Source organism: Triplophysa rosa, linkage group LG19 (assembly GCF_024868665.1).
Source record: "Triplophysa rosa linkage group LG19, Trosa_1v2, whole genome shotgun sequence".
Classification (NCBI taxonomy): Eukaryota; Metazoa; Chordata; class Actinopteri; order Cypriniformes; family Nemacheilidae; genus Triplophysa; species Triplophysa rosa.
The window spans coordinates 10,297,452-10,319,238 of NC_079908.1; the positions used below are offsets into that span (position 1 = coordinate 10,297,452).

A 21,787-nucleotide genomic window follows, 5' to 3' on the forward strand; every position below is an offset into this window, starting at 1 on the left:
TGATTTTCCCTTGTCAATCCTCGAGTCCCTGTGATTGTGTTCACATTCGACTGTCAAAAGCACCCTGAGAGTGTAAATAAACTAAAGTATATCTTTTTGCATTCTTCCGTCTAGCTTTCTTAGACACAGCTTTTGCTGCGCATATGGTAAACACTTGCTCTCCTTGCTTTGCACGTTGATGATAGCTACTGATATTTTCAGAGTGTGTTTACCACCACACAATACTAAAACAAAGGCACCGAGCTTTAATAAGAACCGAATTCTCCACACAATTACCAGGCCTATTCGCTGCTATTCTCTGAAAGATCAGAAAATAAACACTTCAGTAGCTACAACCCAGCCATATCCCAAACCTCTGATGTATTCCCACCTCCAACGAGACTTCACAGTAAAAAGGCAGGTTTTCCACAAAGATGGGTTGGAGCAGTTGCTCCAACCCATCTTTGTCCGGTGGGTGTTAGATTACAGAAACCATGTTAAAGAGTTTGCTAGTCTGTGCCCGCTCTGGCTTTGAACCCTCCTTCCATCACAGACAGGTGGAGTTAGCCCAATCATCTAGGACTTTAAGCTCATAGCTCTTTTCCTCTGAGCCTCACACGCTTCTGTTTAAATAGGATTTCAGCTGCATCCTATGCCACTCTACTGATCTTGCATCCAAGCCTGGAGCTCTCACTGATGGAGGGGCAGTGTGCTGTCCGTGGTGCTGATGTTTGCTGGCTTCTATCTGTGGTGCTGAAAGGACAGCAGCCTCTGTGCCGTATTAGCAAACTGACATCTTTCTTCTGGCTAGTTGCATACCTCAGTATTCTCACCTCACGTGGAGTAAACTAGTTGCTGTAACACCAAGGTCATGGGGCATAAATTATAGAAAGATAAATGCATTCATGTAAATGATCAAATATGTTTCTCGGAGGGTGTTTTATGTGTGGAGAAACATCTTAACAAAGCACAGTGTAGTGGAATGAAATAAAGGGCTTTTAGGATTAGTTTTTTAAGGATTGACTATTTTTACATTTACACATCATGTTTTTGAATCATCACCTCTAGAAATTATACATTTATTTATTATATATTTATTGTATAATGTGTACATTATAATCATTCATTAATTGTATTATTTTTAAATTGTGGTATTTCTTATAATAATTAAATAAGCAAATAATTAAATGCATTTGATTAGTATCGCATTGTATTAGTATGCTCCTTGGTATGATTCCCAATGATAAAATGGACAGTTTGAATATAATCACTTTGTTTTTATGTGTATTTCAGAATCAGTTCACAAATTAATATAAGGATGGATGGATTAAGCCAAATTTTTTTACAGCTTTCATGTCTCTTCTCTCTTGGCATTCTCTCAGTCTGTGACATTATTGTTGAGTTGCTTAGGCCCAATCCCAATTCTATTTTCTACCCCTTCGCCTACCCCTCGCCCCTTCCCCTTGCCCCTTGAAACAAAGTGGCAAGGGGAAGGGCTACAAATTTTCCGCTAAGAAATGGGATGCCACTACTACACTGTTATACGTCATCATATACGTCATTGCTAGCTCGTTACGTCAGAGGACATGCGGCGATGCACCGGGTATATGACGAACATATATTTTCTAATATCGTGCAATCAGTGCTGTCCGCTAGCAAACTTTAGCGATTTTTTTGCAAACGTTAAAAGAACATCACTGTAAATACAAACACAAGATTGAATGTAACATACATAAAATGAAAAATTGTCATAAAAATCCTTATTAATGGCAAAAATGACTTACATTTATGGGTCTGCTTGCTCGAGTGAGCAGCCATGTTGGAAATTTCTCTTAGCCCTTCATTTGAAGTGAGGTCCCGAAAAATCTTCGTTTGAAAGGCTATCTGGCCCTTCCCCTTACCCCTACCCCTCCAACCGAAAAAGAATTGAGACACCCCTTCACGTGAACGCGCCAAACGGAGGGGTAGGGGAAAGTGTAGGGGTAAGGGGTAGAATTGGGCCTTAATGTCATTTCTGTGGTTTGTTTTTGTTGGAATTCAACAGACACTGGACTGGAATTTCCACAATATGAACATGCAGAAATGCTGATAAAAAGCAAAACTTGAGCACATAAGTAAAATGTAGATAAACCATTTCACTAATAGACCAGTTAGTTGTTGGCCGACCTGGTGACCCATTGGGGTTATGAGAGCAACGAACCCTTAAATTTATCACCATCAGACGTATCTGCTTACCACAGCTCTCCATACTATTCAGCAGCAACCAAGGGGGCAGATTTTTCCGGAGCCGCCATTTCTCGAGTGTAGGTGGCGGATGAGGACGCTTTTTAATCAAGTAGATTTGATTTGGCTAATTAAAAGAAACATCAAGAGGAAGTAATGCGAGGCAGAACCGCAATGGTTAATTGAATATGAATGCGGTTATTCAAGTGTGAGCTTTAAATATAAGCTTGACAAAAGACGCTCATGTATTCAGGGGGCGTTTTGTTGCGTATGTGCTAATTGTACATTCGCACCACGGACTCCCTCCCTAAAGTGCCCTCAGTGCATCCTTATGCTGTCCATTACCATCCAATGTAGGAGCAGAAAGCATGGCTAATTCTATTTGGTTGGTAGCTCAGATAGCACGTTGACCTGGGAACTGGGCTTTCATCGGTAAGTATCGAGTGCTTTAAATCTAAGGTAAAACATTGCTAGGGAGTAAATTGCAGTTTTGGGAGGATTCGCTAACTGTCAGGATAACGCGCAAATACGCCAAATTGTTTGTCAGGGCTGCCTGTCCTGTTCTCTTCATTGTTATGCACTGTGTTGTAGTCACGCCTCACACTCAAGGGCAGATAATGACCTTAATGACGATGACCGCACTGCGAGAACTAGAGAAACAGTTTCTGTTTGGATTTCCAACCGGTTTTCCAAGCCTGTTGAAAGCATGCATACATTTACCCAGACTGCATCTATCCACTTACAAATGAGAACGCCACACACCCGAGACACGCCGGCGTGTGCTGATATAACGTGACATGATGTGTGTTCAAGATACACTACATTTATGCCGCCCACAGTGGTTTTTGTTACTTAGACAATAAAGACACTGTCATTTCAGAGCAATGCATACGGCGGTACAAAATGATCCTTCCTCGTGCAGAGCAGTCTGTCTGTCACGTTAAAACGGAATTACATGGCCGATATATTTGGAACAGCAAAGGATTGAGTGCCAATTTGATCTAAATTGAACTACTTTTCATTCCAATTATGCTTCATATTTCTGCTCTCCCTCCCATGTGTGCACATTATTGCACAGTGCTGTATGGATCTGCCATTATGAAATTTAGTCGCTAATCCTTTGACAAACATAAGAGAACATAATCTGTCGCAAGAGCTTTTTGAAGATTTTAAAAAGCTTCTATTCTGCTGTTAGCCTTTTAAGTACTTTCAAATTGTATCAACCTTCATCTTTTATAATCCTTCTTTAACTCTATTTGCAGAAAATGACCCTAAAGATGCCTTTGTTTTCCCCCAACGTTTTTCCTTTAAGGTTTCGATAGGCACACAAGCTGTTATCCTTTTCAAGGTCTTTTGCGAAGTCCTTTTGTGCACGTTCACAGTAATTAATTAGAAGCAAATGGGAAATTAAGCTTGCGTTTTTCTGCGATCACATTAATTTTTCCATGCGTTCGGAGTGCATATTGTTTTAGTTTCACCGCTTCTACCACACAAGCACCTTTGTTTACGGTTGATGATGAGACCAGAGAGTTCAGGGCTGATAGGTTCTCTGTTACGTTCCTCTGCATGCAAAACGATTATGATGATGCTCTGGTCTCTCTAGTAGGTTGCCGCACCAAAGCAGTAATACTCTCAGTCGCTATATGGGGCAGGAAAGAGGCGCTGATTGACTGAGAAGGCTTCAGGGGGCTCGGAGCTGTTTAAAATACTAGCTGCGAGCCGGTTTGTGAATATTCATCTGTGAACCAGCAAATTTGCAAAGCGAATGAGGGAATCTGTCAAGTAGCCCAGTCTGCTACAGTGCAAAGTGCATTAAAGATTGATTTCATTATCCCCAAAGAATCCAAGCTGGGGGAATCACACGCCCCTGTTTTTATTTTGTGATCAAACTGGCCTGGTAATGGAAATGTACAATTAAAGGTCATAAACGATTGTTCTTTGATGCGAGTTAAGACGCAGATTTTTGGCAGTTTGTGGCGTGCGCAAGTTTGATACGAGATATTAGTGAGCGACAGGTTTGTGGTCATGAATTAACACTCTGTCTCTTTTTGACTTTCAGATGCCTCTTCAATAAAGGATCTCCGACAGCGGCTGTTCGACTCATCGCTTGCTCAGTGGAATGCAGACGTACCTCTCTGGAGGAGCTGAGGTTTTCTGGGGAAAAGGAAATCATGTATTTGACCTACTACCCACAAAAAGCAAAATACAACCGCAGCACTAATCCTACTTTAACCAGAGGGTGAGATGCATAAATCGGTCTTTTAACATGTCGAGTCAACCAGATTTTTAGCGCAGTTTTAGATTTCAAAGCACTAAGTACCGTGTGAGGTTTTTTTTCTTGGATTCTAGAAGTATTCCTCAATGGAGATGCTCGGAGGAGAATCAAGATGGAGATTGAAGTAAAAAGAAACTCTTAAATACTGAGGGGTTTAGAAAAACTGGGACCATACGATTTCTGCAACGCTATTTTCAAAAAAGACGGATAAATTAATACTCCAGACTGGAAATTAATCTCTCTGCTGTGGATTAAGAGAAACGGAACATTTGAAAAGAAGGATTAGGAGCACGCTCGGAAGATGATGACGCGAAAGTGGAGGTGCAGTGCAGGGTTGTTGGTGGGGCTGATCGTGGCCGTCTCGCTGACCTCGGCCCTCGAGTTCGACGGCCTGCCGGGTCAGTGGGTCCGCTACGGACCGTGGCAAGCGGGTGCCACCGGAGAGCTGAGCTTCACCATGAGGACCAACATCAGCAAGGCGGTGGTGCTGTACATGGACGATGGCGGTAACTGCGATTTCCTGGAGCTTCTGATCAACAACGGTCGCTTGCAGTTGCGCTTCGCCATCCACTGCGGCGAGCCGGCCTCGTTGCACATGGAGACACACGTCAATGACGAGCGCTGGCACCGCGTCCTGCTCACGAGGAACTATCGCGAGACCACTCTGGTGATGGACGGGGAGTCCAAGATGGCGGAAGTGAAGTCCAAGCGTAGGGAGATGATGGTAGCCAGCGATTTATACGTGGGTGGCATTCCGCCGGACGTTCGTCTCTCAGCCCTCACGTCCAGCACGGTCAAATACGAGCCACCTTTCCGAGGCCTGATCGCCAACCTTAAGTTAGGGGAGACTCCTCCTGTCCTCCTGGACAGCCAAGGGGCGAAGAACGATCTGGAATATCTGTGTACCAAACAAAATCCGTGCAGTAACGGAGGACGCTGCTCGATTCACGCAAGCGAGGTGCTGTGCGATTGCTCTAATACTGGCTACAAAGGGAAATACTGCAGTGAAGGTAAGCAAGATGATGTGCTTTCACACAGTGTAGATGTTCCTCTATGAAAATAAGGTAGTGGATAATGCACTGAGCAGTCAAGGTTAAATGTTTGCTTTTAAGGAAATCTAAGGGCACTGGAATTGGGAATTATTAACCATTATCTGATCTGGCGTGCCTGTTTTCTAATCATTTGCTTGAGTGTTTTCTCTTATTGTCTTCCACTGCACTTAAACTACAGTCTGACTGCTAAAATCATAACATTTGGAAAACACTTGCAGAAGAATGTTAATACTTTTAGGACAATTGGGTGATACAGTCATGCTAATGCTCAACGTACTAAGGGGGTGTTTTAGAGTGCATTTAGCCTTAAAATGGCTTGAGAATTGACAGCTAATGAGTTTGTACACAGATCTCATTAGATCAGGTTCAGAGGGTTTGCATGTGTACTGCTGTTTAAAGAAACCATTTATTTGTACGGTCACTGTAAATAAAGAATCAATATCTCATAAAATAAAAAGCCATGAAAGCACATGAGACTGTAAGCTGAGGCCGTCACATTACTTGTATCTTGATATCAGGCTCGCACCGACCGGTTTCTTTTTGCTTTTATATTGAGCTTGAGCTTGTATGATGTAGCAGAGCGAAATGAAATCAACTTTTGTAATAAGTTAAAATATACAGATATAAAGTTGAACGATACAGCAAAACCTGACGAATTATCTCTCTCTACCTGCACAAGTAATAAGTCATAAATTCATGTCAACCCTATCTCCATGAGACATCTTTAATATATTAGCTCCATTATTACAGAAAACCAAACAGAAAGCACCAGTAAATCATATTCGAGCATTTCATTTGTGGTTTGTAGCACAATATCGCGCCTTGCTTTATAGACCTGCAGCGTCGAAAGGCAAAACTAGCTGAATTGGGCAGCTGTAATTATAGCAGCGTACCATTTGTCTACATATGTACCATATTCCCCCACTAATTTGATGAAAACACGGGCATGTGTTGGAGCACGGGACAGCGATTCGCCATAGAAACTGATCTAGGTGACATATGTAGACTAATTAGGGCCACTCAGCGACGTCTGAGCCATTCGGAGAAGTCACAGCCTGTCATACGGCGGCGAGCGTTAAACCCGAGGCCAAATCTGCACGACTTCATATGGAAATACATTTGGCCTGTTTCTCCCTCTAATTGAACAGGAAGTGAGGAGAGAGACAGTGGCAGCTCACGCTTGGCTTTTTACTTAATGCAGTCTCAGGTCACCCACCGCGGAGTCGGCGGGGCGGGGCATCGGCCTCGCACGTAAAGCCGAGCTCACACTACGGGACTGTGAGACAACTTGAATTTCTATGGCGCTTACACTACACAACTAGGTTTCTTGTCATCCGTCATCTTCTTGTTGTAGCAGCACGCACACTACACAACACAACGCAGACAAAGTGTGCTAACTACAAGACTTTGGTCAAGGACCAACAGCGAAAACACATACGACTTCGTGAACATTTCTAGTTTGATGGTGGATGTCAAATGAGTTGTTGGTGCGTTTACGCCATCCACTGGAATGGAGCGTGAAACATTGAAGTGTTTTTTGAAAGTGTTTTCTATATTCCATTATACAGACTTGGTTCTTTAGGATTGTTGAAAATAGCTTTATGTCTTTTACACTAGCCATTTAACACGCCTTGTAATGTTAATGAATACATGCCTGCGGTTTTTAATTCCTCCACGCAATAATTTGACGAAAACCTTCTGCGCTGTGATTGGCTGGATTAGTTCCACGTGGTCGTTCAATCGCGCACACAATGATAATATCAAACCGGTTTGAATATATCGTAGTGTCTGGGATAGCTCGAGACAGTTCTAGATCATGTTGCACACCTGCTTATACTTAACGTGCTTCGGCTACCGAAACAAGCACCGATTTGATCGCGATCCGGAGGTTTTGTCGCAGACCTTGTAAATCTGTCCGCGACAGCAAAATCCAGCCAAAAGTCACGTAGTGTGAGTTTGCCATAAAATGCGGCGGCGCGACGGAGGGCAGAAACCGGCGAGCGCAGTCAGAATTGAGATGAAAGATTCCAGAGCTTCAATAGCAGAGAGATAGGCGACGGTCGCTGGACGTCAGGAACAGCAAAATAATTCATATTGAAAGTTGATAGGACAAATTGGATTTGACGCAGGCAAAGGACAATATTAAAGGGAACAAATGGTTTTCTCGCACCTTAAGTCTTTGCCGGTACTCCAGGGATTAGCCATCGAACGAGTGACTTACATATCAAACAGAAAGGGCCGTTTGAATATTAATAAAGAGAATGCATAGATAATTGCGAGTCAGAGTGTAATTATTATTTCTTTAAGTATTGATGTAATAAATCCTCAGAGGAATTAGACGAGACTCATCAAACAGTGGCGGTTAATTACACACGTCCTTTCATATTTAACAGTATGGTTGAACTCGGGGAGGAGAGTGGTCTCCATCGCTGTGCCCTTGTTAAGCCTCCCAGGTGAAATTTTGCTGCCTTTTACCCTCAAAGCTAAGAGGCCGTCAGTATCAATTAAGGCTGTCCTCACCAGAATGGAAATGTAGGCCAAAGCAATATATCAGCAGCACGTCATTCTCCTGTGTGTGCATCTTTTCTTTTGCATCTGCATCAGCCGTGCTAATGAGGTCTGCTTCTAACATGAGAGAAGCGGATGAAAACTGCAGTGCTGGTCAGATGCTGTATGGCAAGTGTTCGGGCACTGTATACAGCATTAAGGCAGGTCTGCCGGGAGCTCTTTAAATCAATACCGTTGCCACTTTAAAAGGTACATAAGCATAAACACACACGCAGGCCCAAGTGTTCCTCATTATCTGGGTGCTTTGATATGCTTTCACATAAGAAAAGCTTTTACTTGTATTGTTTGTATAGTGTGTTAGGGCTCGGTGCTGCCCGGAGAAATGTTTTATTTTTTTTATTCTGTGAGACTTAATGGAGTTCTCAGTAATGTTTCGTTTAAGTATCGACTTTGTTTCAGGTGTTTTTCTTAATATAACTATGGAGATATAAAAATAAACACAGATGAGACAATTGTTGATGCACAGGAAGGGCTGTAAAATGAATCCGGAAAGCATAGCTATTTATATTAACATTCCAAATTAGCATTGACTTTTGATTAAAGACTGGTGTGCTGTTCTGAGCATAGTTTGAGACATTGATGAAGTCTCATCTGAAACTCTAAAAGCATGTGAGATTCCTAGGTTTTTTTTATAGGAGGAGCAGAAGATTTAAGCAAAATCTTTTAAGTTTCTATTTCGTCACCATTTATAGGGATACTCCATCCAAAAATGAAAATTCTGTCATAACTTATTCACCCTCAAGTTGTTCCAAACCTGTATAAATTTCTGTTCTGATGAACTGTCTCTTTTCAAGAAAAGAAAGATATTTGGAAAAATGTTAGCAACTGACATTTCTGGGACATCTTTGACTACCATAGTAGGAAAAATGATTTTTTGTTCTGTTGAACACAAAAGATGAACGGATGTCCTAGGGTTGTCGAACGACTTGAGGGCGAGTAATTCATGGCAGAAGTTTCCCTTTTAATCTCCATCACAGCATTGTATTGTGTACAACATTGCATCACAGTGTACAGTACAACATTGCATCATCAAATCTATAAGTTGTGGAGCACAAAACTAGAAACATTTGTATCTTTTGAAAGCTTAGAACCTGAAGATTTCTTACTAGTCCCATCAATTTCACATTTATGTTAGATAAAAGAATATAATAGGGTCTTATTTCATCTTGCCAAAACCCATCTCCCTTCCCCCCTGTGAAAATCATATGAATAATGTTCAGTTTCATATCACATAAACACACGAAACATACTGTATTTGAGTCATTTATCAAATGAAAGTTCTCATTCTCAAGAATATCACTGTATATTTCACAGATCTAACACCTTAGAGGAACATAACAGAATAGTAGTCAAATCCTTAAAATTGAGAGGGTTTTCTGTAAAATCATCAATGTACTCCAATACTGTATATGTGGGTAGGGCACTCTTAAAATCAGGTAAAAAAGTGCCAGAGCTGAAGAGGTTAAAAAGATCTATTTTTTCTATAGATTTGTGTTTTTTTCACATGGGTATGAGGGTATATACCTTGCGACAGTACAAATATTTCAGTCGTTGTCAATTCTGCTTTGTCTTTTTAACCGCGGTATAATTTTGGCTGATTTTAAAAACCTGACACCAAAACTATAGTCTATACTCTGCAAAATGTCTCAGATGGATGCATCCAGTACAGACAGCTTCCTTGATTATAATGGGAGCAATTTAGTTTTGAGTCATCCTGCCACGCCGCTCAGTGTAGGTTGTTTACGGTTGCCAAGCAACATCACAACTTGGCACATTATCATTGGATGTGTTCACGAACTTTGCATATGTCAGCTGTTTTACAACAGCTCTGAATGTGACTCATCCAAATTAGGTTTATAATTAGTTTTTAGCTCGAGTGTTATGTAACATGTAGCTTATTCTTGAAATGATGGCAAAAATCTTACTAGTGTACGTTATGTGGTATAGAAACCGTTTTGTGGTCGAATTTCCAGGAAAAACAAACCATATTGTGAAATATAGCTTTACTTTGGTATGAGTTGTTGGTCATACCGCCCACGCCTGTAGTCTGGCTGTATTAACAAAAGGAAGAGCAAAGCTGTGAACGTGTCCAGTGTGCATCGGAATCAAAGCTTTTCTTGAACTATTGGATTCCATCCCTTCTGTGGTGTCTTTGCTTGGCGGTAGGAACTCAGTTCACAGCGGTTTTCTTTTAAGTGTGCAGGGAACTAGACTACACTATGCGAGCAAGGCCGTTCACTCCCAGTGTTTAAATAATGCAGACTTGGGAGTCAGTGTTTTTTATCAACACAAATTTGTCCAGGGTGCCCTTAACAACGGCGAGAAGCGTGTTTCAAGGACATAAGCGTGCCTGTGTTTTCTTCTCCGTCGGGCATCTGCTGCGGTCATGCCGTTTTGTATTTCTTAAGAGGCCAAAGCGCAGGCGTGCGAGGTTAGCTATCGTTCACCCGTCTAAGGGCTCGCGTGTTTCTGCCAGCAACCGCTTGCGCGGTAATCAGTGCCGTAGTTTGTCGTGCTTGGCAGAGAACACAAGAAGTAAAATAATGGCTCGCGCGCTAGGCAGCAATTCAGCAAATAATTAAAACAGGACATGAAGTCTTTTTAGCTGCCTTGTCTATTTGTGCACAGGGGCCATTTGTAACGCAACACACTCAAGGGTGAATTCTTTAAACACTTGAGCCACTTTTGCGCAATGGGTTTTAATGCAAAAACCTGCAAAAGAGTTTTAAAGGGATAGTTCACCCAAAAATGAAAATTCTGTCATCATTCACTCATCCTCTTGTCACTTCAAACCTGTATGACTGTCTTTCTTCTCATTGACTTGCACTGGTTTTGTGTCTGTGCAAAAGTGAATGAGTACCGCCATTGTTTTGAGTACATTCTTCAACATACAGTATCTTCTTTTGTGTTCTGCGGATGATAGAAAGTCATACAGGTTTAAAATGACAAGAAGGGGAGTAAATGATGACAGATTTGTGTTTTTTTGGTGAACTGACCACTAGATGCCCTGGAATAGCGTAAGCATTGAAAGTCAATGTCATTTTTTCGTGATTCTTGTGCAAACATGGCCCATTTGTTCCTACTTTGACAAGTCTCAGTGCTGTTTTATTTTAAAGGGATGTTTGTGTTTATATTTTTTTGTTTGGCAGCAGTAACTCATTAAAATAATGAGAAGTGCAGTTTGTAGATGTAGACATTTTCATAATTTTGAAGAGCCTTGTTGCTTTACTGGGATTTTCGGGTGTTAAAACAACGGTGCAAATAAACAATTGTGAATCTCTCTTGTTGTTTGTTTGGTGTTGTTCACTGTCAGAAAAAATGGTTAAAATATGTACCCAAGCTTTCACTGGGGCGATACCCTTTCAAAAAGTACACCTAAAGAATTCATTTTAGTACCTTAAATGTACATATTGGTACCAATTAAATAAATATCTGAACCTAAATGAGACATGTTAGGACATTTTAAAGGGTACTGTCCCAGTGACAGCTTGGGTATATTTTTTAACTCTTTCCCCCCCTGTAGCTCAACTGGTATATTCTGTCAACTCATGTGTTCGATTTCCAGGAAACACGTACAGCTTGAATGCACTGTTGCTTTGGATAAAAGCGTCTGCCAAATGCATAAATGTAAATGTTATAGGTTAAAGCTGAATGTTTCCTTTACTGCTCATCTACAGTTAACCAGTAATAGCACTTTATTACAATGATTAATGCTCGTTGGTGTAAGATGCATTGGAAAACAGGAAGCAAAATGTTAAAGGTTCTCTCTTATTTTTATTAAGGTCCTGGGTAACTCTTATGATAAACATTTAATTCCTCGTATACAGTATATAGACATTGACATTTTTATTTCATGTCAGTAAAGAAACACCAAATGATGAAAATTCATGTAAAACATCATTTTTCCACTCGGCGTCGTCCCTCATGATCCCTGTTCATTTCGTTTTCCTACGTTCCATGAACAATGTGTTATCACAGGTCCACAAGATCAGTCTACACACCTCCTGATTTTTTGCACCGAGTCTTTGCAAGGTCACAATGAATGCCAGCTCTCCCTCTCAGTGGAAAAAGGATCTTTGTGTTAGATATATTGCTTGCATTTGCTTCCTTTGTTTAATAAAAGAAGCTTGTTGGAGCTTGTCAGATTTGCTTTTAGACCTCGGAAAGACGCCCCAAATCCCGTCCCTGTGCACTCAAGTGCATTTTCTGCTTTGCCTGTGGCTTTGCATTTTTGAGTTTCTTATAGTCGAAAACAAAGTCAGAATGCAGCGACACAAGCGAAGAGATGAATGCGTGCTAGTGGATTTGATGATTTTCATCACAAAATGTTGTCATGGGTTCGCTACATTTAATGAAGTTCAGTGAATTTGAAAAACAAGCCAAAAACATTTACTGTATGTATGCCTTATCTGAAAGACGTTCTTTGATTCAAAGAACATACAAACATGCAAACATTGTACATGAACACACCATGTTCATGTACAGACCATTTTTTCAGGGGCCAATATTTATAAAAACAAATAAATTTTAGTGATTTCTTTTTGTTTAATGATGGCTTAATTAAAATTTTAGAACATTTTCACCATTAATTTGTGGTATACTTTTTACTTATTTATGTCCCTTTGTATAAAGACAGTATATTGAGATGTTTCTAGATGGTAGCGAGAGACTCAGGTTAGACTGTTAAGATCACTGAGGTGTGGTGAAAGTGAAAGTTTGGAAAATTGATTTTCTGCCTCTCTGTGTTGGTACCATGAGCTGCCACTCACTCACCAGCCGAATACTCCAGAGGAAAACTGCAATTTCTCTGTTTGTACATTTTTCAGTGCTTAATTTGCAACTTTAACACTTACAGTCAAAACTGATGACCAAACAGACCTTTTACAAAAACAACGCAAAATGAGTTGTTAATAAGATGCTGGTGAGAGACTGGTGATGCAGGTGAGATGTTAATTTATTTCGGTTTCCTTGTTAAATGTATATTACAGACAAAACATCAACAACAACCTGTTGTATACTATATTTAGCTGTTTGAAAAGATTCTTTTTCTAAATAAGACTGGAATTACGTGCGGTATTTTATCTACCCAAGATGCTTCATCATATTTGACAATTGTGTTCACACTGCAGGACCCAATTCAGATCAAGCAAAGGATTAGCATCACTCCACTAAATAGAGACAGATTACATGCCACTCCAGTTTTTCAAACCGACAGGATGAGATCATGCTAATAACCTGCGTGGTGTTAGCCTAGCGTGCTCGTGTCTGAGAAACTCCAGCCGCTGTCACCGTGTCAGCTCTCACGCTCGTGCTCAATTCATTACAATTCTCCAGGACTTTGTTGCCGTGACCAATTTGAGGGAGCCGAGGAGAGCACTTGTAAAGGTTAAAGCGGCCCTTGTGATTTATGGGCGGCTGACAGTTTTGCATGGCCTGATATCCAGAGCCAAGCAAGCAACTCCCACAAACACAGTGTGATTAAGAGATTTACTGTCTCGGTTCAGGCAATCGAGCAGCATTTGCACCGTGGGTTTTGTGTCGCCTTTTGTCCTGGCTTTTGTTGTAGTTTTAGCTCCCCCTGCAAACATTGTCTTTGCATGCTAATGCGCTCAGAGACGGGCGTTTACATTGTGTATTCGTATATGAGACGTGTTCTAATTCACCTGTTAGTTAAACTTATCCTGAGTTTAACCTGAATTCCTTTTTTGGCGTCGAAAATGGGGTCAACAGATAACAGATCAGCACTCTTTTCTTGTGTGCACTTGTATATGCTAGTACGTCTCCATGGCTGCATAATGACAACTGATGGCAAAATAGGATCCATAAAGATTCCTCTTTAATTGGGCGTACGGTTCGTCTCTATGGCTTGCTTTTTGAATAGATAAGAACCACATGGACGTAGACGTTCGCTCTCATTAGCGCTTCAGAACGAGTATCATTGCCCTTCACCTTTAAGAGCTGCAAACAGCCCTGCTCACAGCTACTTTTCCTCATTATCACAATGGCAACGATGATCTGACTCACCCTCCACGACCAGACCATCCAGCTCCACACAAGCTCCACCTTGCAAGTCTTTGACTTTTTCACTGACTCCCATTATTTCACACTAAAGACTATATCATGCTTCGCCTGGCCTGGTGCTCGCCCGTGTCTGTCCTGTGTCTCGATTACGCCATTAAATTCACATATGTCCTTTTGGAGAACTTGATCTGGATTTTATTGAGCACCATATAGGCTAAAGCCACGAGGCATTAATATAGATTTTCCACATTTGATTAGAAATGATTTAGATGATTTTGAATATTTCTGTCAAAAGTTTAAGATCACTTATTGAAGGGGATTCAATGTATGCCTTTTAAATCATCCATTATATTTTAATTTCATAATGATAGAAATTGACGACATTTATATTTCGGTCATTGCATTGCATTAATTTGACCTGTTTTTAGTGAACTTGATGTCTCATTTTCATGCTGAATTAACTGCATTCACAGCAATCTTGTTTTAGCTTCTCAGTTGGTAGGTAGAAATAAATATAGTTTTGAATATTTAGCTTCATTTAAGCAGTAGTGAAGTTTGATGTGTGGAGTTTGAGGCATGCATTAATAACAAAATAATGACAGATTGTATTGCAAATCAGAGAAGTGGGAGTTGTAAACCACATCCACGTTTTAAAGCAGATCACTGACTATAAAGTAGCTTTCGTTTCTGTCACATAATGTTAATTATACTGCACATATGCTCATGTTGGTTACGTCACAATAGGATCAACAGGGTAACATCAAAAACAACAATGCAAGTCAAAATAGGAAGGACCACGGCTATACCATTTCGGTTCTGCAGCCCTTGCCTCAGGCGTATGTTTGATTGCAAATTGCTTTTTGTCTGTGATCTTTTCCAAACCTAGTGAGCTAATTATGAAGGCAGCATTTTACAACACGAACGTGCACCCTGTGGTAGGAAACTTCATTATGCTGCTTACTTGTTTTAGCTAAATCCCGTATTGTATTGCATTATGAGAAGCTACAGGAAATAACATAATCCAAGATGGTGGATGAGGGTAAAGAAAAGTTTTATTTCATTCAGTATCTATATTAAAAGAGAACAGCTGCATTTATGATTCTACTTCTAAAACCTTTGTTTATATACTTTTGTTTAAACTTTTGTTTTTATGAAAGTAACCACACACTCATCAAAGTTCAGATGTATAAGGATGAATAAAACAGTTTGGTGCCTATGTACATTTATGTTCTTGCATTTGACAGACGCCATTATCAGGTTTTTTCCTGTTTCAAAACGAGGCTGAGGCGGTGCCATCCTTATCTTGTACACACATGCACGTGTAGGCCTACCGTACCTTTAAGTAGCTTAACCAAACACTTTACATATTAAAGAATACAAATTAGATGAAAATGACAATTATTAAGTTATATAAAACATTACTTCTATTCAACCAAACAGAAATGTTTTTAAATCAAATAAAGGTTTTTATCCCTTTCAGCTAACTTTTCAGCCCACAATAGCCAACTAAATTAACCACTAAATTTACACAGCTCATTCACATCCTGCGTTCTCTTGTGGTTTACTGAGCTTTGAATGATTTACTGATTTTTATATTCGCTAGTGACTGAAAAGTTTAAATCGTTTAAACAAATCGGTTCAAAGGAGTCATTTGTTTGTGAGTCGTTCTGATCGCAATGTGCGTTCATACTGGTGAACTCGCTGTGTACAGTGTAATGCTGATTCAACAACCCAACTGCACAGCTTAAAACATTATACAATGATGTAAGCCATGTTAATTTAAGAAACCTTTTAAGAAATTGAACAAACTTGGATGCAAAACAAACAATATTCACCTATTAGCTCTTGTACTGAAACTCTTCAGCGCCTCACTGGGCTGATAAAGAAACAGCACCCCCTTTATGTAAGGGATAATGTACAGGCAGCCGGTTGTTATTGCAGAAATATGGCGCGACAGTGTGATCAGGACCCGACGCGAAGCGGAGGCTTATTTCGCGATAACAGTCGGCTGCTTGAACATTATCCCGCTTATTACACGGCTACTTGCCACATGAGAAAAAAACTGGACATTAAATGTGAATTTGAAATATTTTGTTATCTCATTTTTACCGAATGCATACCTTCCTCGAGGAAAAGCTGTTTAGTTTCGGTTTTAAAGTAAGAAACGATGTTCAACCGTCATGAACAGGCAAATTGGTTTAATCATTTGTAAATATAATGTCATATATGTTATTAAAAGATATATTTATGATTCATTTTTGTGTAATATTAAACTGCCCCTCTCAAAATGATTTGCAGCATCCGGGTTACAGGGTGTTATTAGTTTTGATAGGTTGTTATTTGAAAATAAAAAATCTTGGAACGTCGCGACTGGCCAATCAGAATCAAGCATTCAAATGAGCCGTGTAATAAAGCGTAATGCCGCAACTGCAGTTACAAATGACAGTCTGTTCAAAGAATACACGCAGTGTTTTGTGTGAAGACAGTAAGACACCTGACATAATTTTGGCGAGAGACTGAGGCGGCACGAAACTTGACGGAGGCGGCCGCCACCAACTTTTCTATGCAGGAAAAACCCTGACTAGTAGTGCATTTACTGTAAGGTACAGCATACACTGGTTTGTTGAAATCACACCCATAATCTTTGCGGTGTAGCCAGGAAGCAGTAAGGCAGCTTAATAGGTTCTACACTCTTAAAAATAAAGGTGCTTCACGATGCCATAAAACAGTTTTAAGGGGTTCCCAGGAAGTTTCAGAGAAAAAAAACAATGCCAAAATTGTAAATTGAAACATTATTGAAAAACATTCAAGTGTTCAAATTGATTTCTTAGTGTTCTTAGAAAGCTGGGTTTAAAGAATATTGGCTTCATGCATATGATTCAGAATTTTCTTTATTAATTAAGCTGTCATGAAAATTAAACTATGAATTATTAACTATAAATGTCAAAGCAAATTTGAATTGTAAATGTTTCTCTTCCAGTTTATACATTCAACATTACTTGACGTTGTAACTGTACGCTTTTAGAATATCACGCTAATTTATCTCTCAACATCAGTTTCTTTATACATACAAATACATAGATGGATATGTATTTCCGGAAGGGGGTCCTTCACAAAAGGTTGACAGTTTGAAAACCCCTGCCATAGAAGAACGGTTTTTGGCTGGATGGTTCCATAAAAACAAAAGAGGATAACATTTCTTTAGACTATTAAAATGAAACAAATGGTTTGAGTAAATTGTTCTTTGAGGAACCAAAAACGCTTTGTCTATGGTACCACTGTGAAGTACCTTTTGTAGCACTTCTTGTTCTTGAGGAATCCTACTAAACCCTACTAAATACAGTAATACACTTTACTGTGGTTTCATGAGCTAATGTTTATATCTGTAATCATTACATCTGAGAGAGTGGCACTGAAACCAGCTCCCATGAGTCCAATCATCTACTCGTCTATAGCTGAAATGATGGCAAAAGAATTTGAATGTATGACTTGATTTATGACTCAAACAAGTAGTGCACAAAGTTTGATCATGTTATAGTTTGACAGAGAGCTACTGTAAACTTCTCAGCGATGCAATTATGAGCTTTTGCAAAACATCTTACTGCATTGCTGAAGTAGCATATATTATTCCACATGCCCATAAACATGTCATTTATGCTTTTGAATAATGCTCCATAAGCATTTTTAAAGAATTGTTACTTTTCCAACTGCTTGTCTGTCCTCCAAGACATTTATTTTACTGTTTATTTTTGTCTATGATGTCAGTCATATTTTCAATGTGGGAGTAAATGTGACTTTAAAGCTTTTGGGATTACAAGTAGTTCTACATGCTTTTATTCAATTATATTATAGTAGTATATTTTCATAATAATACTTTGCTTTATTTGCTGCATAATATTTGTCATCGAATTGGTTTTCCATTGGTTTTTTTAACTCATAATTGTTAGTAAGATTTGACATTCAAACCACCTTTACTTATTTAAATAGCAGACATAACCTTAAACCTCGGTGAGTTATGCTGTGAGAGTCTTTATGTAATAATAATTGCCAGGTGAGTCTATCTTCAGCAATGACATTTGGTCATGTCTTCTCATTAGTTATAGTCTGAATTAAAAAAACAGTCTGTGCTTTTGCTGATTGATTTATTTTTCTCTCTTTCTCTTCCCTTGTGCAGCTCTCCAGCAGGTTCTGGGAGGTAAGACCAACGATTCCTTTTTACAGATCTGATATATAAATGCTGATAGCGATTGCATTCTATATTGTTCGGGTAGCATCGTTTTTCCACTGCTTGTAAAGGCATTGTCAGTTTGTACTGCAGTTCTGCTGACTGACCGAAGTCGGACTAAAATGATACACATGAACAAGACAAAGCCGGATCGGTGAATTCGCAGTGCACTTGAGCAATAGCCCTGTGTGTGTCCCGGCTGATGTTTGTTGCAGGTCTGGTTATGTTTGGGGAGGGTTTTATAATCAGACTTTAACAGAGAGATTGGTCTCTCCAGTTTCCCCGGCCGGAGGCTCGGGGCTTTGGCCCTGCAGCTTGAAATGATCTCTGAATTAGATCTGCTGAATTAGCCTGAGTAAGTGTAACCAAGGCCAGGGTTAAAGCAGCTGGCAGTGGTCATGCAAAAGCGCTCTGCAATATACAGCTCATGGGGAAGATAAACTGAACTTTGCAGTCGGGGTGAGAAGAGCGTATGAGATCCTGCGAGGCTTGACTCTCTACTACTCGCAGGCAAGTTTGTTAATGTCGGGGATGGGCTCAAGAATGCATGATTTTTACATCACTGAGTCTTTTCAAATATAATACATAAACGCTGTAGTTTGCTACGTCCAGCCTGTGGCTTTTTGCTTTCAAGGACCTCGGCGTTTCTGCGTTGGATGGATAGGTTTTGTATTGGGCTCGGTGGGAAATTTATCAACTCAATCTTTATTGTCAAAGATGTTTTAGGAAAAATGTCTGTCTGTCTGTCTGATAGATCCAAGACACCTGGGTTATTTGTGATGTCTTAGATTTCACCTTGGAGCCGAAGTTTGGGTATGAAAATGATGGCATACTTGAATTATTTAACAGGTTTGATTAAAGCATTGTTAACAGATGAACCCAGAAAAGTCTGGTTGCTTTTTTGTCTACTAAATACCTTCATTCCAAAGAGAAATTCCAAAGAGAAGAGATGTCTGGAAAAACAGACTTCTTTAAAAAGAGGAAAAAATGTAACATTTTGTTGTGGAAAGAGTCTGCGCCAGGGGCGGACTGGTCATCTGGCGTTCCAGGCCGCTATCTTTTGGGGCCGGAACGGACGCATTGGCCGCTCAGATGGACGCATTATAAATGTGAATGAACGCAATGCGAATGCAAAAGACACGTATGCATGCCACTTCCCCCCCCCGTCGACAGACTTAACCATGCAAACCCCCCCGGTCGACAGACCTATCCATGCGCATCACCCAAACCCCCTCCCCGCCGTCGACAGAAATGGTGGAGGGCCGATGTGTGCCAAAAAATGCCAGGGCCGATTTTTTCCCCAGTATTTAAAGGAATAGTTCACATAAAAATGAAAATACTGTCAATATGTACCAAGCCACATGTATATGTTTTTTTATTAAACAGAAAAAGAGATTTTGAAGAATCATCACACAGCTGGAAAGAGTCAGAGGCATTGGATAAGTTTCGTCTATGAATCTGACTAATCCGGTTCTTGAGTTTAACTCACTGATTCAATGATTCGGTCATTGATCTACTTGTCAAGTTAACAGCTCAGTGGAGGGGAAAATCACACAAAGCTCTGTGTGCTTTAAAGGACGTGCACTTCATTGCATGGGCAGCTTAAGCTTGTGCTTTTTGAAGATTTCGCAGATTTGTTAACTACTAAAAACTGTTGTTATTTAGACCTGAGTTGCTTGAAATTTCACTTTATACAGTATGTTCAGAGAAAAAGCATGTTACACAAGGGCGAACAAATACTAACAACAGTTTTTTTCATTTTGGGGCGCACTATTCCTTTGAATTGTACTCAAAGGCATTGTCTGTAATGTTATTAAAGGCCTGTGATCACTGGGCGGTCTCTGTATTGTGTTAATTTTGTGGGGTTTGAAACAGAAAGAGGTTATCTGAGAGGCCACATTGACACTCGTGGATGACACAGGCCTTTCTTTAGAAGACGTGCTTCAGCCTAGACTTCTATTCCTCCTTGAATTCCCTTGTGAAGCATTCAAACGCTACGCTGCGCTAACATCAAATGGCAAGAATTGGACAGGGATGTGCCTTCTTACGAAATGCTTGTGTCTTTATTGGATTAAAGCTTTCACACGATGTCAGCACTTTGTTTCCAGCGCAGAATGCTTGAAACAAAGATGACACTCATTTTAGGGAACGCAAAACACAGAGTTACTTGTAATGTGACATTTAAATACTAGATGTAGGTTTCACATTAGTTCGTACTTTTAAATTCTGAGTATGTTAATATACGGTACATGAGGTGAGAATCCTATATTATTTAAATATAATGTATTTTATATATGTGGCTAAATTGGAATTGGATCACTTACTTAAGGCTCATTTTGGATGACTTGAGAGTGATATGTTTGGGATATGCAAATCTATATGTTTCCAAAATCAAATTAGATGACTTACAGTATAGTTGGCCTATAGGCCTCGGTCTTGAATGGAACAGAGGATGCAGTGGTCCTGAAATGTGATTAAAAGTTTAAAAGTTGAGTTTGGATTTTGATTGAATAATTCGAAATAATTGAGTGATTTTCCAAACATTCCTGTAACAATGTAACAAACATTCCTGTAACAATGGTTTGGAATATTCTGAATGTAACTAAAATATCAATGATTGGCTTGAGAATATCAAAATGTTAAAATATTGCAGTACTTCCAAATATGTGACATGAGAAGACATGCAAGCATGTGACTTCAGATCCCTGCAGATTTGGTTACTTTTTGCGTTGCGGTTTTAAGATTTGTCGGCTCATGTGTTGGGATGTTAAGGTGCCTTATTTAGCCATCTGCACTCTGATGTATATCCTAGGCTCCGGGATGTTCTCAGGCAGATCAGACTTCTGTTTCCATCTCTGGAGGAAAAAGCTCTTATGTCATTGCTGCTCACTTCTATGATAATCCCAAACACAGGAGCGTAATCCTAAATTCTGTTTATACATTTAAATTTGCTTACACTTTTTGCTGACTTAAGGCAATGTAGAGCAAGATTGACCACAGTTACCGGGACTGGTGGCGTCCTGTGAGAGCAGAGCAAGATGTGAGAGCGTCAAAAGATGGACACAGCTGAAACTTCCCTACCCCGTCCGTCTCCGTACCTCAGTGACCTTGACATAATCCTCCCTCTGAAGGAAAACCTCCAGGAGTTTTAGAGAAGAGCAAACTAATCCTTTCTCAGCATATGCCGAGGTTTCTCATTCAGTGCCGTGCAGGAGCTAATCAGAGAAGATCTGTTTTGATATGCAGAAGATAGAGACTCGGTTATGGTTTTGAATTTTATATAGCGAGCATTTGCAAAGCAAAGCTTGCTGCCACTAGCAGCTCATGGACCGCTGAGAGTTGCTGTGAATTGCGATCGCTGGTGGTTTTCTGTTTTTATAATCTTTACTTGTGTGTGGAGATTAGGAGTGGGAATCTGCAGTTTAGCGTATAGGTGTCTAAACC

General features: G+C 40.0%; 1 protein-coding gene across 17 annotated transcripts in view; it reads left to right on the plus strand.

Annotated features, from left to right (window-relative positions):
* nrxn2a (neurexin 2a) overlaps positions 1-21,787 on the plus strand; it is a 316,441-nt gene that overhangs the window by 35,975 nt on the left and 258,679 nt on the right. For all 17 annotated transcript variants that reach the window (XM_057359543.1, XM_057359544.1, XM_057359542.1 and 14 more), the window contains exons 2-3: positions 4,262-5,487; positions 18,293-18,313. In XM_057359543.1, coding sequence (XP_057215526.1) covers positions 4,779-5,487; positions 18,293-18,313 — 730 coding nt within the window. In that variant the 5' untranslated portion in view covers positions 4,262-4,778. The remainder of the gene's footprint in view (positions 1-4,261; positions 5,488-18,292; positions 18,314-21,787) is intronic.